The sequence below is a fragment of the Dendrobates tinctorius genome, unplaced genomic scaffold (genome assembly GCF_039654945.1).
Source record: "Dendrobates tinctorius isolate UK_male_01 unplaced genomic scaffold, ASM3965494v1 ptg000158l, whole genome shotgun sequence".
Taxonomy (NCBI): domain Eukaryota; kingdom Metazoa; phylum Chordata; class Amphibia; order Anura; family Dendrobatidae; genus Dendrobates; species Dendrobates tinctorius.
This window is the reverse complement of record NW_027361825.1, coordinates 3,815,592-3,831,287: the sequence shown is the minus strand read 5'-3', so window position 1 is coordinate 3,831,287 and position 15,696 is coordinate 3,815,592. Positions and strand designations below refer to the sequence as shown.

Genomic DNA, 15,696 nt, shown 5'->3' with positions numbered 1-15,696 from the left:
CCTATGGGCGTCGCCGATTATAGCTTGTGTTTCATACCAAGTGGTTCCGGTCTGGAGTGGAGGTGTTCAAGAGAGAGAGATTCATATCTGGTGTCGTATGATCCGTCGTTATCCTTTCTCCTTCCCATATTTGTGTTTAGTTGTGCCCTGTTCACATTACTGTTTATTCCTGTGTGTGTGCGGCGCAGTGCAGTTTAAGTTCTCCCTGTCTGTCATTATTTGTGTGGGAGCTTTGGTGGTGACTTCTCACTGGGTGGAGGGTGGAGGGTTAAGTGCAGGGCTGAGCAGGAGATAAGGAAAGGTCGGAGGCTCAGGCATTTGCACCTTCAGCAAAAACCCTGGGTTGAGGGTCAGACAGGGTTTCCCCTAGTAAAGGGACACCACAGGGGCCCCGGGTATTTCAGCCTTAGTTGAACTAAGCCCCCGTGACACACTGGTCAGCAGGCTGAGAGGGATTGAAATAGCCCAGCTAGCTCCAGAATGAGGCTGAGGAGATTAACCCCCGCATGACCAGTCCGGAGTGAAGACAGCAGAAGATAAACTCCGGACTGGACCATGACAGTACCCCCCTCTCAATGGGGGGCCACTGGACCCCCAGGCTTCCCTGGATGACGTGCGTGAAAGGCCCGGACCAACCGATCCGCATGGACCGAACGCGCCGGCACCCATGACCGATCCTCAGGACCGTATCCTTTCCAATGGACCAAGTACTGAAGTGAACGACGGAGCATGCGAGAATCCACCACCTGTTCCACCTCATACTCGGTCTGCCCATCTACCATAACAGGCGGCGGGTGCGAGGGAGACTCGTCAGAGGAAGGCACCGACGGCTTCAGAAGCGCTTTATGGAACACATTAGGAATCCGTAATGACGGAGGCAGCCGCAGGCGAAAGACCACAGGATTAATCACCTCTAAAATCTCATACGGACCAATAAACTTGGGACCCAACTTAGCAGAGGGAATTCTCAGCCTTATGTTTTTGGTGGATAACCATACCTTATCCCCCACCTGATAAGTCGGCCCCACCGAGCGTCGTTTATCCGCAAAAAAGTTATATTTGCCCTGAGCCTCCCCAATGTTTCTCTGAACCTCCCTCCAAACCTCCTCCAACTGCAAAAAGGCTGAATCAGCCCCTGGACACTCCGAATCTAGTCTGGAGAATTCACCAAAATGAGGGTGAAACCCATAGTTGCAGAAGAAAGGAGAAGTACCAGTAGACTGATTGACACGATTATTGAAGGCGAATTCCGCCATCGGTATCACAGAGCACCAATCATCCTGTCTGGATGTGACAAGACACCGCAGGATCTGCTCTAAAGACTGATTGGTCCTTTCAGTCTGACCATTGGTCTCGGGATGGTAGGCCATTGAAAAGGTCAGACTGATGCCCAGCCTTTTACAAAAAGATCTCCAGAATTTTGACACGAATTGCACCCCTCTATCAGACACCACACTGACAGGCACACCATGCAACCGAATCACATGCTCAATGAATAGCTTAGATAGAGTCTCAGCATTAGGAAGGCCCATTAAGGGTACAAAATGTGCTTGTTTACTGAACCTATCCACAACTACCCAGATCACGGTTTTGCCATTAGAGGGTGGGAGATCGGTGATAAAATCCATGGACAGGTGAGTCCACGTCTATCCGGAATTGGCAGTGGCACCAATTCCCCGGCCGGCCGGTTGTGGGAGGCTTTAGCGCGGGCACAAGTTTCACAGGAGGACACAAAACCAGTGACGTCAGAAGTCAACGGGGGCCACCAGAACAGCCTAGTGATGCCTTTACGAGTGGCCGAGATTCCTGGATGCCCACTCAGAGCTGAGTCGTGGAACTCCCGAAGCACCCTTAACCGATACTGGACAGGCACAAAGAGCTTATTTTCAGGTATGGACGGGGGAGCAAGAGATTGGGCCTCACGAATCTCCTGCTCCAATCTCTGGGACACCAAAGCCACCACCACCCCACGCTGAAGAATGGAGGAAGGAGGCTCCGGAGGCGATACCGGATCTAGGCTGTGAGACAAGGCATCTGCCTTCACATTCTTGGAACCTGGTCTGAAAGTGATGGAAAACTGAAATCGGGAAAAAAAAAGTGACCACCTTGCCTGTCTCGGAGTCAGACGTTTGGCGGATTCGATGCAAGACAGATTCTTGTGATCTGTAATGACGGTGATACGAAGGACAGCCCCCTCCAAAAAATGCCTCCATTCTTCAAAAGCCAATTTAATGGCCAACAACTCTCGGTTACCCACATCATAATTCCTTTCAGGAGAGGAAAATTTTTTAGAAAAGAAGGCACAGGGTCTTAAGTTCGTTAATGTGGTGGGCCCCTGGGACAACACAGCCCCCACTCCCACCTCAGAGGCATCCACTTCTACGATGAATGGTTTAGACAAGTCAGGTTGCACCAGTACCGGAGCAGTCATGAAACGTTCTTTTAACAAAGAAAACGCCGCCACAGCTGGAGCTGACCAGTTTTTAAGATCCACTCCCTTTTGGGTAAGATCAGTGAGGGGTTTGACCACTTGAGAGAACCCCTTGATGAATTTTCTGTAATAATTGGCGAAACCCAGAAATCGCTGAAGACCCTTGAGATCTCTGGGTTGCACCCAATCCACAATGGCCTGTACCTTCCTAGGGTCCATACGAAACCCCTCAGTGGACAGGATGACCCCTAGAAAGGACACTTCTTGAGTAAAAAATGAACATTTCTCTAATTTGGCAAAGAGTGAGTTCTCCCTGAGCCTCTGGAGAACCACATGAAAATGACCCATATGACTTTGTCTATCAGAAGAATATATAAGTATATCGTCAAGATAAACAACTACAAAACGTCCAATAAAATCAGAAAAAACATGGTTAATGAAATTCTGGAATACCGCTGGTGCGGTAGTCAAACCGAAGGGCATAACCAAATTTTCAAACAGACCCTCAGAGGTGAGAAACGCAGTTTTCCATTCATCCCCCTCCCGCATACGGATGAGATTGTATGCTCCCCTGAGGTCCAACTTAGAGAACCACCTGGCCCCCGACAATTGATTGTACAAATCAAGTATCAGTGGGAGAGGGTAAGCGTTTCTTATGGTTATTTTATTCAGTTCTCGAAAATCGAGGCATGGGCGTAAACCACCATCCTTCTTTTTTACAAAAAAGAACCCCGCTCCCACGGGAGAGACAGATGGCCGTATATGCCCTTTACGGAGGCTCTCAGAGATATACTCCTTCATAGCAGCCCGCTCAGGGCTGGAGAGATTGTACAGCCGGGCTTTGGGCAATTTGGCACCGGGAACAAGATCCACGGCACAATCGAATGGGCGGTGTGGTGGTAGAACATCAGCCTCCTTTTCGGAGAACACATCCTTAAAACCCTTTAGGTACTCCGGAATACCCTCCAGGTTGACGGATGACATAGACACAGTAGCAAGACAATTTTCAGAACACCGAGGTCCCCATTTAACAATATCCCGGGACCCCCAGTCAATAACTGGGTTATGCCGTTGCAACCAGGGAAACCCTAACACCAGGCCAGCAGGGAGGTTATCCAAAACAAAGCATGACATGCGCTCCTGGTGTAGGGCCCCCACCCTGAGGGTAAATTCTTTAGAACTGAAATGGAGACCATCCTTAGTGAGAGGTGTAGAATCAATAGCCACAATTTTTAAGGGAGTCCCCAACCTAACTTTCCCTAATCTACAGCGAGCCACCAGCTTAGAGTCAATCAGGTTCAGGGATGACCCACAGTCTACAAGAGCCGAAGTATGGAAAAAGCCTTTCTCAACACCAAGTTCCACCTTTAGCAGTACTCTTGAAAAGGAAGAAAAAGGTACCTGAGAGTCTGGGTGACCTCCACGATTATCACCCAGACTCAGCCGCTTGTTAGTCGGAGGACAGGAGGGGCAGTCTTTTTTCCAATGTCCGGGATCTCCGCAGTAAAAACACAATTTTCCATCACGTCGCCGTCTCCTCTCTTTCTCCTGGGGGTTGGTGGCTCCCACCTCCATAGGTTCAGATGGAAGCAAAACATCAGGGTTAGCAGGGAAAAACGGAAGCCCTCGCTGAGTAACACCTCTTTCCCGCAGTCTCCGATCCATATGGATAGCCTGACTCATAGCCTCCTCCAATGAACTGGGAGGTGGATGGAGAGCCAGAGCGTCCTTCAAGCAATCCGACAGTCCCTTCCTGAACAGACATCTCAGTGCAGAGTCGTCCCAGGACACCTCAGTGGACCATCGACGGAATTTGGAGCTGTACCATTCGGCTGAGTGCTTCCCTTGCCCCAGACCCAAAATAGTGTCCTCTGCCACCCTAACACGGTCTGGTTCGTCATAGATAAGTCCTAGGGCCTCAAAGAACCTATCTACCGACATCCATTCAGGGGCAGTAGGGGGCAACGAAAAAGCCCAGGATTGGGGACCCTCCCTAAGTAAGGAGATAACAATCCCCACCCGCTGAGTCTCATCCCCAGACGATCGGGGTCTAAGAGAAAACCATAATTTACAACTCTCCTTGAATATATGAAATTTATCTTTTTCGCCAGAAAATGTGTCAGGAAGTTTAACTGAGGGTTCAGGAGAGTGCAAAATAACATCTACAGAGTCACCTGGCGGACAAACAATATGAGAGGTGTTTCCCTGAATGGTCTTAATAGTCTCAGTCAGTTCTTTCTGTAAGTGGGTCTGAGACATGACAAGGGACTGATGATTCACAGAAAAGTCCTGGGCCATCTGCGTCAAACTGGACACTTGATCTGCCAAGTTATGCAGCAGATCCATGGCCAAAGAAAAAAAAAAGCAAAATCCCGTTTAAATGTGTGGTTAGTGATAATGTAGTGAAACCTCCACCAGGGGGAGCTGGTGAGGGAAGTGAGGTTACACACTAAGAGCAGCTACCCTGAGCAACAGCACAGGTGCCACAGGTAACGAGAGGGAATAGTCAGACAAACCGAGTCAGAAACTAGCAGGAGCAGACGTACCAGAAGGAGCAGCAATACACGTAGTCAAAATACCAAAGCCGAGAGTCAGAAAGCCAGAACATGAGCACGGGGTCCAAAACGTGAGACGAAATACGTGGTCAGGGTACAAGCCAGGGAGTCAGATGCCAGAGAGGGAACGTAACAGCAGAGACGAATACCAAGAGACGGGGTTAGAAATCAGTCCGGGTCATACACGTGAATATAATAATAATAATAATAATAAATTTTATTTCTATAGTGCCGACATATTCCGCAGCACTTTACATTTCAGAGGGGATTTGTACAGACAATAGACATTACAGCATAACAATAATCACATACAGTAGATTATAACAAATACCAAGAGGAGTGAGGGCCCTGCTCGCAAGCTTACAGTCTATGAGGAAAGAGGTAGACACGAAAGGTGGGTGGTAACAGTTGCCCTGATTGTATGGACCAGCCATAATGTTAAGTGTGTAACAGTACAGATGCAGAGGGCTAATGGATGCATAAAGCATGTGGGAACATGATGCGGGAAATCTGGTTATGGTAAAACTTTTGGCTGTGCCACACAGGGATAGATTAGGTTAATGTGTTGAGGCGATAGGCCAGTCTGAATAAATGTGTTTTCAGGGCACGCTTAAAATTGTGGGGATTGGGGACTAATTGTATTGACCTGGGAAGTGCATTCCAAAGAATTGGCGCGGCACGTGTAAAGTCTTGGAGACGGGAGTGGGAGGTTCTGACTATTGAGGATACTAACCTCAGGTCATCAGCAGAACGGAGGGCGCGGATAGGGTGGTATACTGAAACAAGGGAGGAGATGTAGGGTGGTGCTGAGCCATGGAGGGCTTTGTTGGTGAGGGTAATAAGTTTATACTGAATTCTGGAGTGGATGGGTAGCCAGTGTAATGACTGGCACAAGGTAGAGGCATCGGTGTAACGATTGGTGAGGAATATGATCCTGGCTGCAGCATTCAAGACAGATTGGAGAGGGGAGAGTTTGGTAAGAGGGAGACCGATTAGAAGAGAGTTACAATAGTTGAGACGAGAATGAATAAGAGAAACAGTAAGAGTTTTTGCAGAGTCAAAAGTAAGAAAAGGTCGAATTCTAGAAATGTTTTTGAGGTGCAGATGACAAGAGCGAGCCAGTGATCGAATGTGGGGGGCAAAGGAAAGCTCGGAATCAAGTATGACCCCAAGACAGCGGGCCTGTTGCTGGGGAGTAATAGTGGAGCCACCCACAGAAATAGCAATGTCGGGTATAGGTACATTAGTAGAGGGAGGAAACACCAGGAGTTCAGTTTTTGACAGGTTCAGTTTCAGATATAGTGAGGACATGATATTAGACACAGCGTTTAGACAATCGCCGGTGTTTTCTAGAAAGGCTGGCGTGATGTCAGGAGAAGAAGCGTATAATTGGGTGTCATCAGCATAGAGATGGTACTGGAACCCAAATCTACTGATTGTTTGACCAATAGGGGCAGTGTACAAGGAGAAGAGGAGGGGGCCTGAAACCAATCCTTGGGGGACCCCAACAGTAAGGGGAAGGTGAGAGGAGGAGGAACCGGCAAAAGATACAGTAAAGGAGCGGTCAGAGAGATAGGAGGAGAACCAGGAGAGAACGGTGTCCTTGAGGCCAATGGAACGGAGCATAGTGAGGAGGAGCTGATGATCCACAGTGTCGAATGCTGCAGAGAGATCCAAGACAATTAGCATGGAGTAATGACCATTTGATTTAGCTATTAGTAGATCATTAGAGACTTTAGTGAGGGCAGTTTCAGTGGAGTGTAAAGAGCGGAAACCGGATTGGAGAGGGTCGAGAACAGAGTTTTCTGAGAGATAGCGGATAAGACGGGAGTGGACCAGGCGTTCCAGGAGTTTAGAGATGAAGGGAAGATTAGAGACAGGTCTATAGTTAGCGGCACAGTTTTGGTCGAGGGATGGTTTTTTAAGTAGTGGATGTATGATGGCATGCTTAAATGAGGAGGGAAAAATACCAGAAGAGAGAGAGAGGTTAAATATTTTAGTTAGGTGAGGGGTGACAGCAGGGGAAAGGGACTGGAGGAGATGTGACGGAAATGGGTCACTGGTGCAAGTAGTTGGGTGAGAAGATGCAAGGAGCCTGCTTACTTCTTCTGTGACTGGTTCAAAATCAGAGAGTGAGCTAGATGCAGTGGGGGAGGGAGGACAGTGCATGGTATGAGGTGATTGGGAGATAATTTCCTGTCGAATCTGGTCAATTTTTTCTTTGAAGTAATTGGCCAGATTGTCAGCTCTGAGCTCTGTGGTTGGGGCCTGTACTCTTGGATTGAGTAGAGAATGAAAAGTGTCAAAGAGACGTTTCGGGTTATTTGACAGTGAGGTGATGAGGGTGTTGAAATAGGTTTGTTTGGAGAGGTGAAGGGCAGTGTTGTATGTTCTAAGCATAAACTTAAAATGGATGAAATCTTCGTGTAGATTGGATTTTCTCCACAGACGTTCAGCGCACCTGGAGCACCGCTGTAGGAAACGTGTTTGCACCGTGTGCCAGGGTTGTCGCCGTCTGCGTTGTGGTGTTCTATTTATAGGGGGTGCAAATTCATCCAGGGCACTTTGAAGTGTTTCATTGTAATGCTTCAGTGCAGAATCAGGACATGAGAGGGAGGAGATAGGGGCCAATGAAGACTGCAAGTTCTTCATAAGTTTCTGGGTGTTAATGGCCTGTATGTTTCTATAAGTCTGGACAGTGGGGGTGACCTGAGCAGCCTGGCAGTTCTTGATAGAGAATGAAAGAAGATTGTGGTCAGAGAGCGGGAGAGGGGAGTTTGCAAAATCATCCACTGCACAAAGCCGAGAGAAGACCAAGTCGAGGGAGTTTCCGTCTTCATGCGTTGGAGAATTAGTAAGCTGCGAAAGGGCAAATGAGGAGGTTAGAGATAAAAGGTGAGTGGCAGATGGTGAGAGGGGAAGAGCAATGGGGATGTTGAAATCTCCCATGATGAGGGTAGGGATGTCACAGGAGAGAAAATGTGGAAGCCAAGTGGCAAAATGATCCAGGAACTGATGGGAGGGGCCGGGAGGACGATACACCACCGCCACTCGCATGGAGAGGGGGGTGTAGAGTCTGACGGCATGGACCTCAAAAGAAGGGAAGACTAGTGAGGGTACTTGAGGGATAACCTGAAAGGTACATTTTGATGATAGGAGCAGACCAACGCCTCCACCTGCTCTATTGTCTGATCTTGGGGTATGAGAGAAGTGTAGCCCCCTGTATGAAAGTGCAGCAGCAGCGGTAGTGTCTGACTGCTGGATCCAGGTTTCAGTAAGTGCCAGGAGGTTAAGAGAATTAGAAAGGAAGAAGTCATGGATGAAGGAGAGTTTGTTACACACTGAGCGAGAATTCCAAAGTGCACAACTAAGAGAGACAGATGGCAGGCAGGGAATATTAATCAGATTAGAGGGGTTTCTAAGTGTAGCAGTTGGGGGGTTTGACTTTCTATAACATGGGGGACCAGGGTTGGGAGCAATTTCTCCTGCGACTAGGAGAAGGAGGATAGAAAGAGTGAGCAGATGGTTAAGTGATATGTGAGAGCGTCTCTGATGTTGAATGGTGGGACTGACTGGATCTGTGCAATTTAACAATGTGAAAAGAGCGTGAGTGCTATACATAGGAGAGGAAAGAAGCGAGGGACCAATATGGATGGAGTGTAGAGAGTTAATGCCAGGGCGGTGGATGTGTGTGAATGCAGCGGCCAGGATATAAATTACACAAATGCATATGGTATATATTTGTTGTACTCCAAATGTACAGGGAGTAGATGTATATAAATGTCTTACTTGTCTCCTGCCCTGTCTAACTGCCATGTTATAACTGCCAATAGTACTTTGATACATGTACTTCGATTACATGTGCATAAATGCCCCCTGCATAAATGCTCCCCCTAGCTAGGTCTGAATATATAGGAGGTTAAGGCTAAGTTTTTTGGGTTTTTTTTGTTGGCTCTCTCTTCTCGTTAATCAATCACACTAAATTGAGACACCAGGACCCAATAAAATGCTGTGGTCAAATAAACACATGTCCAGCACTACATGGATCATAAAGCACTTTGAAAAGTTTCTTGACCTCACAACATAAGGGGACAAGCAGAGTAAGTTGAAAAAAACTATATACCAGATATAAGCTTGCAGAGTTGAAAACACAGAGATAGCATTCAGGATTAACTGCTTGCTGACATTGAATGGAGACACAGGAGTGGATTCAGAGCAGAGATTGGAAAAGCTGGTTAGCTGAATATCAGTCAAAGGCAGGAGGATCACCAGGGTACAAGGGTCAGCGGCTCTAAACTGCAAGCTTGAGCTATCACTAACACTGGTCAGCAGGCTGAGAGGGATTGAAATAGCCCAGCTAGCTCCAGAATGAGGCTGAGGAGATTAACCCCCGCATGACCAGTCCGGAGTGAAGACAGCAGAAGATAAACTCCAGACTGGACCATGACAGGCCTGCCTCTGCTCGCAGAGCCGCTCAACCATGTGCAGGGTGGAGTTCCACCTTGTTGCAATGTCGATAATGAGGCGGTGGTTGGGAAGGTGGAGCAATCGCTGCAGCTTCTGCATACGAATGGAGTGTACAGGCGACCGGCGGATGTGCGCGCACAGTCTTCGCACCTTCTGGAGCAGGGCTGTTAACTCCGGATAATTATTGAGGAAGCACTGCACCACCAGGTTCAAGGTGTGAGCCAAGCAAGGTATGTGGCTGAGTTTTGAAAGGGCTATGGCTGCCACAAAATTACGGCCGTTATCACTAACTACCTTGCCTGCCTCAAGATGTACACTGCCCAGCCATGACTCAGTTTGTCGCTGAAAGTACTCGGCCAGCACCTCGGCGGTGTGTCTGTCACCCAAACACATCATCTGCAACACAGCCTGCTGACGCTTTCCACTAGCTGCTCGATAGGGGGACACCTCGTGTGCAACAGTGGCAGCTGCAGATGGAGTGCTCGTACGACTGCGCTCTGTGGACGAGCTTTCGCTTCTGGAGGAGGAGGAGGAGGGTCGAACGCCTGCAGCCAACTGTTTCCTATACCGTGGGCTAGGCAGCACTGTCCCACAACCGCTGTCCCCTGTGGACCCTGCATCCACCACATTAACCCAGTGCGCAGTGATGGACAAGTAACGGCCCTGGCCATGCCGACTGGACCATGCATCAGTTGTGAGGTGCACCTTTCCACTCACTGACTGCTTGAGTGCATGGACAATGCAGTCTTTCACATGATGGTGGAGGGCTGGGATGGCTTTGCGAGAGAAGAAGTGGTGACTGGGCAGGTCATAGCGTGGTACTGCATAGGCCATGAGTTCGCGGAAAGCTGCGCTTTCCACCAACCGATAGGGCATCATCTCTAACGAGATTAGTTTGGCAATGTGGGCGTTCAAACCCAGTGTACGCGGATGAGAGACTGAGTACTTTCTTGACCTACTCATAGTGTCTGGGAGGGTGAGCTGGACTTGAGAGCTGCATATGGTGGAAGTAGCGGTGGACAGGGCGGACTGAGAGAGGGTTGATGATGGTGATGGAGTTGGTGTTCTTTCTGATGGCCTAGATTCAGTATTTCGTTGATATAACAGTGGGATTCCCTGACTGCTGTGGCCTTGCAACGGCACCTCAACATTTGCTGCTGTGCTAACCGGTGGACTTACAGTGGGGGAAACAATGTAGCATTGCTGACTACCTTCTTTGTGATCAGTTGCACATGTGGTACTTGAGGTTTGGTGTTGTGTCCACGCTTGCAAGTGCATGGTGGTTAAATGTCTAACCATGCAACTGGTATTCAAATTTTTCAGATTTTTCCCTCGGCTAAAGGTCTTTGCGCACTTCTTACAGATAACCTTGGCCTGATCATGAGGATTTTGTTCAAAAAAGTGCCACACTGCACTCTTCCTACTTTGGAAGACATTTTTTGCGGCCTAGCACGCTTTACTATTTTGACCGTCTGGACAAGCTGTCCAGCAACTCTTTTGATTTTTGGAACCTGTCTTTGGAGTGCTCCGTGCCTGCCAGATAACAGCTGTTGCGATGTCGATGTCTGCTGTGGATGCTCCTCATCTGAGCTATTGGAAGCAGCACCCTCTTCCCCCAATGTGTGCCAATCTGGGTCAACAACTGGGTCATCCATCACCTCCTCTTCAATGTCATGTGCACCTTCCTCTGTGTCACCGTGTATGGTGGTATAGTGTGCGGGAAGGGGCACCTGAGTCTCATCAGGGTCAGAATCTGGCTCTGTACACTGCGTGGACAATGTAGTGCTCTGAGTGAATGTACCAGCAGAATCATCTATCAGTGGCTGTGCATCAGTGCACTCCATGTCAGATTCATCTTGGCCTGGGTAATTCACCATTTGACTTGATAATCCAGGCATGGTATGTGAAAACAGCTCCATGGAGTAATCAGTAGTATGGCCTGCGTCATCCTTCAATCTTGGTTGGGGTGAAGGACACAAGGAAAGGTGTGGTTCATGAACATGAGCCTCCAATGACGACTCAGTGCTTTTATTTTTTACAACTTCAGAAGAGGAGACGATAGAGCTGGAGGCTCAGTCAGCAATGTAAGCCAAAACTTTTTCCTGCAGCTCTGGCTTTAAAAGCGGTTTGCCAACTCCTAGAAAAGTAAGCCTTCGAGGCCTTGTGGAGCCAGACGATGACGCAGGCTCAACACCTCCTGCATTCGGTCCTATTTTGCTTTTGCCACTACCACCAACACCATCATTACCAGCTGCCAACCCCCGCCCAATTCCACGGCCTCTTCCACCAGCCTTCCTCATTTTTGGTAGAAATGTAGACAAAATCCAACAAACTATATAGTAATGTAAAACAAGGTACAAGGTGTCTATAGGACAGGGGAGATTTTGAATTTCTGCACACACTTGTGGACACTGGACACTTATGGATTGTGTGAGGCCCACTGAATATCACAGCGCTATGTCACAGGCTCAATGGCACAGGTGTGAAAAAAGTGACTACAGGATAACGGAGATTTTGAATTTCTGCACACACTTATGGACACTGGACACTTTTGGATTGTGTGAGGCCCACTGAATATCACAGCGCTATGTCACAGGCTCGATGGCACAGGTGTGAAAAAAGTGACTACAGGATTACGGAGATTTTGAATTTCTGCACACACTAGTGGACACTGGACACTTTTGGATTGTGTGAGGCCCACTGAATATCACAGCGCTATGTCACAGGCAGAAATTGGCTAGTGTATCACAAACTACAAGGTGTATATAGAATTGGGCAGAATAGGAATCTCCCTAGAGTGTAGGTCTGTAAGAACGGAACATGTCCTCGACTTATTCTTACAGAGTGACACACAGATAGCTTCACTGTGGCTGTGATAACAGCCGTTACACGGTACTGTGTGAGGAGTGTGCACCGCTGTATGGTGTGAAAAAATGCACGCTCAGTACCTCAGCAGGACAAAAAAAAAAATTGGGATTGCTTTTAAAAAAGCAGTTTGCAGAGCAGTGGGTAAACAGCAATGCAGCTGTCAGGAAGCCTTAGAAGGCAGCCTAACAACCAACACCGCTGATCCACCACAATATAGCCTCCCCTTGCACTGCACACACAGTGACTGGTGTGTTGTACAGGCAAAATCGCTAGCAGCAGAAGCAGTTTTTTTTTCTTCTTCCCTGCCTAACGCTCTCCCTACAGAATCAGCAGCAGCAACCTCTCCCTATGCTAAGATCGGCAGAAGTAAGATGGTGGTCGGCGTGCACGCCCTTTTATACCCCCTGTGACGCCCACCAAAGCAAGCCAATCACTTGCATGCCCTTCTGAAAGATGGTGGTGACCCCTGCCTATGTCATCACGTTGCCCACAGTGTCTGTGGATCCTGATTGGCTGAAAAAGAGCGCAAAACAAACTTTTGAAATGCGACTTTGGCGCGTAAGTCGCCGACCTCGTGGCCGACCTCATCCTAGGGTCGGGTTTCGTTTCATGAAACCCGACTTTGCCAAAAGTCGGCGACTTTTGAAATTTTTCGATCCGTTTCGCTCAACTCTAGTTAGCAGTCCTTGTTCTCCTGTCACCTTTCCGCCAAATCTGTCTTGTTCCCACGCTCATACCCTTTTATCTCCCCCACGCCCCCTGCTGTCCACTGCAAAGGTCCTCCCCACTCAGAAGAATTGTCCCCTCAGCAACAGTGGACAGTCCCGATAGTTCCGGCCCCACCGGGAACCGCTGACTTTGTCCTGGCTCATCTTCTTACACCATCACAGCTCACCTCCTCCTCCTGTAAAATGACTGATAACACCTGTATATACCGTAGATAACACTGGATCCACCATTCACAATAGGTGATATCACAGCTCACCTCCTCCTCCTATACAATGACTGATAACACCTCTATATACCGTAGATAACACTGGATACACGATTCACTATAGGTGACGTCACAGCTCACCTCCTCCTCCTCCTGTACAATGACTGACATTTTCAGATTAAATATTCACTTTCCAACTTACCATAATTTTTAAATAAAAACTCTCCTGCTCCAATGTCTCCCCTATTACTAAACGCGTCGCTGCAGTCCACCAACGCTTCCTTCACAGCATCGTACCCAGTCAGTACTATGGTCCGTTGATTTGCTAAGTAGATGGTATAGATGGGTCCATATGTCTTACTTAGCTAGAAAATAAAACAAAATGATGGATGTAAGACTTTGGCCATGTTCACAAGAGTGTATTATAAATCTACATCCTACCAGTGCGAGAAAGTTTTACCCAGACGCTGTTTTCTCTGCTGTAAATGTAGCAGTAAGTTGTGTATAACTCTGAACACATCACTGACTGGCCTGTGTACACTGTACATTGTCAGCAATCTGCCAATCAGTGGTGGGGTCACAGATTAGCCTGACTGCTGTGCACATGACACCTAGTCCTGCAGTGATAATCTCCAGCTGATAAAACTCTGATTACGTGGAAACTACTGCAAGCCACAGAACAAGTAACACAGACTGTCATAATTTATAAGCTCTTACCTTGACTAATGACCGTGGTAGTTCTGTGGTGCTGATTTGATGGATATTTCCCAAGCCAGGCAGAGGTGTGGGTCCTGGGGGGAGGTCCTTCTGTTTGACCATACCCCACCATTTAATGAGATAAATAAGGAGAGTGACTCCAGTGGCCAGGAGAAGCGTGACTGCGATATTCAGCGCCATCCTGAGTCCCCGTGAGAACAGCTTGGGCTGCCCTGTGTCCTGTGTGTTTATATAGGGTTAGGTCCTGGGCAACGTTCCAGCTCATCATTGCTGAGGACAGGCAGGGCGCGCAGTGCCGGGTGCAGAATTACAGCCAGGTTGTATAATAAGTTGGAAAAAGTATAATAATTCCGCAGATTAATGTCAGATAATGGAGAGAGAACATTCAATGTCACATTTACACGAACCTGTAATTTATTCATCTAAAAAGCAAAAAAAATAAGCAAACCATTGTACACGGGGATTACGTTGGTGTAAAAATCTCCCGCACATTGCCCCGGGTAAGCAAAGGATGTGCTGCCAAGAACATGACCTTGCATGATAACAGAATGATGACACTAACAACTGTTAAGTTCCTGCTAATTGTTGCCAGCCCTTTTAACCCCTAAATGCAATATCACATACATGTATGTTATTGTGTGTGTACGGAGCTCAGGAGCTGAGCTACCTCCACACGTGGCAGGTAATGGCAAGAGATGAGCTCCAGTTGCGGAGCCCCTTTCCAAGATACTATCTCAATTTGTAGCAGGTGTAGTAATAATAATAATATTAGCAAATACCTCTAATTAGAAATGTAGGATAGTTCTTCTGATTAGCTATGTCCATTACCCCATGTGCAGGACATTGTGGTAGCTTAAGTATCCATGATTACTTGCAATCACTAACAACTAGTGTTGAGAGATACCACCCGTTATTGAAAAATATTGGATCGGATTGGATCGGCCGATATCAAAAAAGTATCGGGTATCGCCGATTCCGATCCCGGAAGTCCCATTCAAGTCAATGGAACAGAAATATTGGAATTAAAAAAAAACCTTTCTTTCCTTGTAGGTTAATTCTACATGAAGAAAAACAACTAATAATAATGTAGAATGTATTGTGGGAGGTGTAGGAGACATTAAAGCCATAGAGGTTTAGCCCAATCAAATGGAATAGCAGGAATTAATTTTTTTTTTTAAAGACATTCGGAGTTACAAAGATATTGACTATGTTAACCTCTTTTATATTTTGTCAGATATGTATGTTTCATTACTTCCATGCTCTTCACCTTCTTTTTTACTTCTCCCACACTTTCTCCTTCATGATCCTCAGCCGCAGCAGCAGCATCTTTTTCATCAACTTCTTCTTCACCTTATTCATCTTCTTCTTCTTCACCTTCTTCCTATTATTCTTTTTTGTACATTATTCATATTCTTCTTATTCAATGATTATTCTTCTTCATATTCTACTTCATCTTCTTCCTATTCTTCTTCTTCATCATCATATTCTTATTTGTGACAGGCATTCCTGTAGTATATATCTATAAAAGTTTGAAGATTACACCTTCCGTTCTGCCTGTCACAAAAGATTTACAACAGGATTTGTCCGCGTCCAGTTTGGCCTGCAGTAGCAGGCATTTTCCAGGGGCACCACGAGGAGGAACGGACTCACCCCCATACACTGCTTAGTCTTCTTCTGCTTATAATTTAGATAATATTTTTTGCTCTGATTTTTAGTCTTATGCT

General features: G+C 47.3%; 1 protein-coding gene across 3 annotated transcripts in view; it reads right to left on the bottom strand.

The window, feature by feature from the left end:
• The window catches only part of LOC141051774 (cytochrome P450 2G1-like), a 61,664-nt gene extending 47,352 nt beyond the window's left edge, over positions 1-14,312 (bottom strand). The window contains exons 1-2 of one of the 3 annotated variants that reach the window (XM_073548799.1): positions 13,973-14,312; positions 13,458-13,620 (exon numbers count right to left, since the gene is read on the bottom strand). In XM_073548799.1, coding sequence (XP_073404900.1) covers positions 13,458-13,620; positions 13,973-14,152 — 343 coding nt within the window. In that variant the 5' untranslated portion in view covers positions 14,153-14,312. The remainder of the gene's footprint in view (positions 1-13,457; positions 13,621-13,972) is intronic. The other 2 variants (XM_073548797.1, XM_073548798.1) reach the window with 2 other exon arrangements.
• Positions 14,313-15,696: the final 1,384 nt, after the last annotated feature.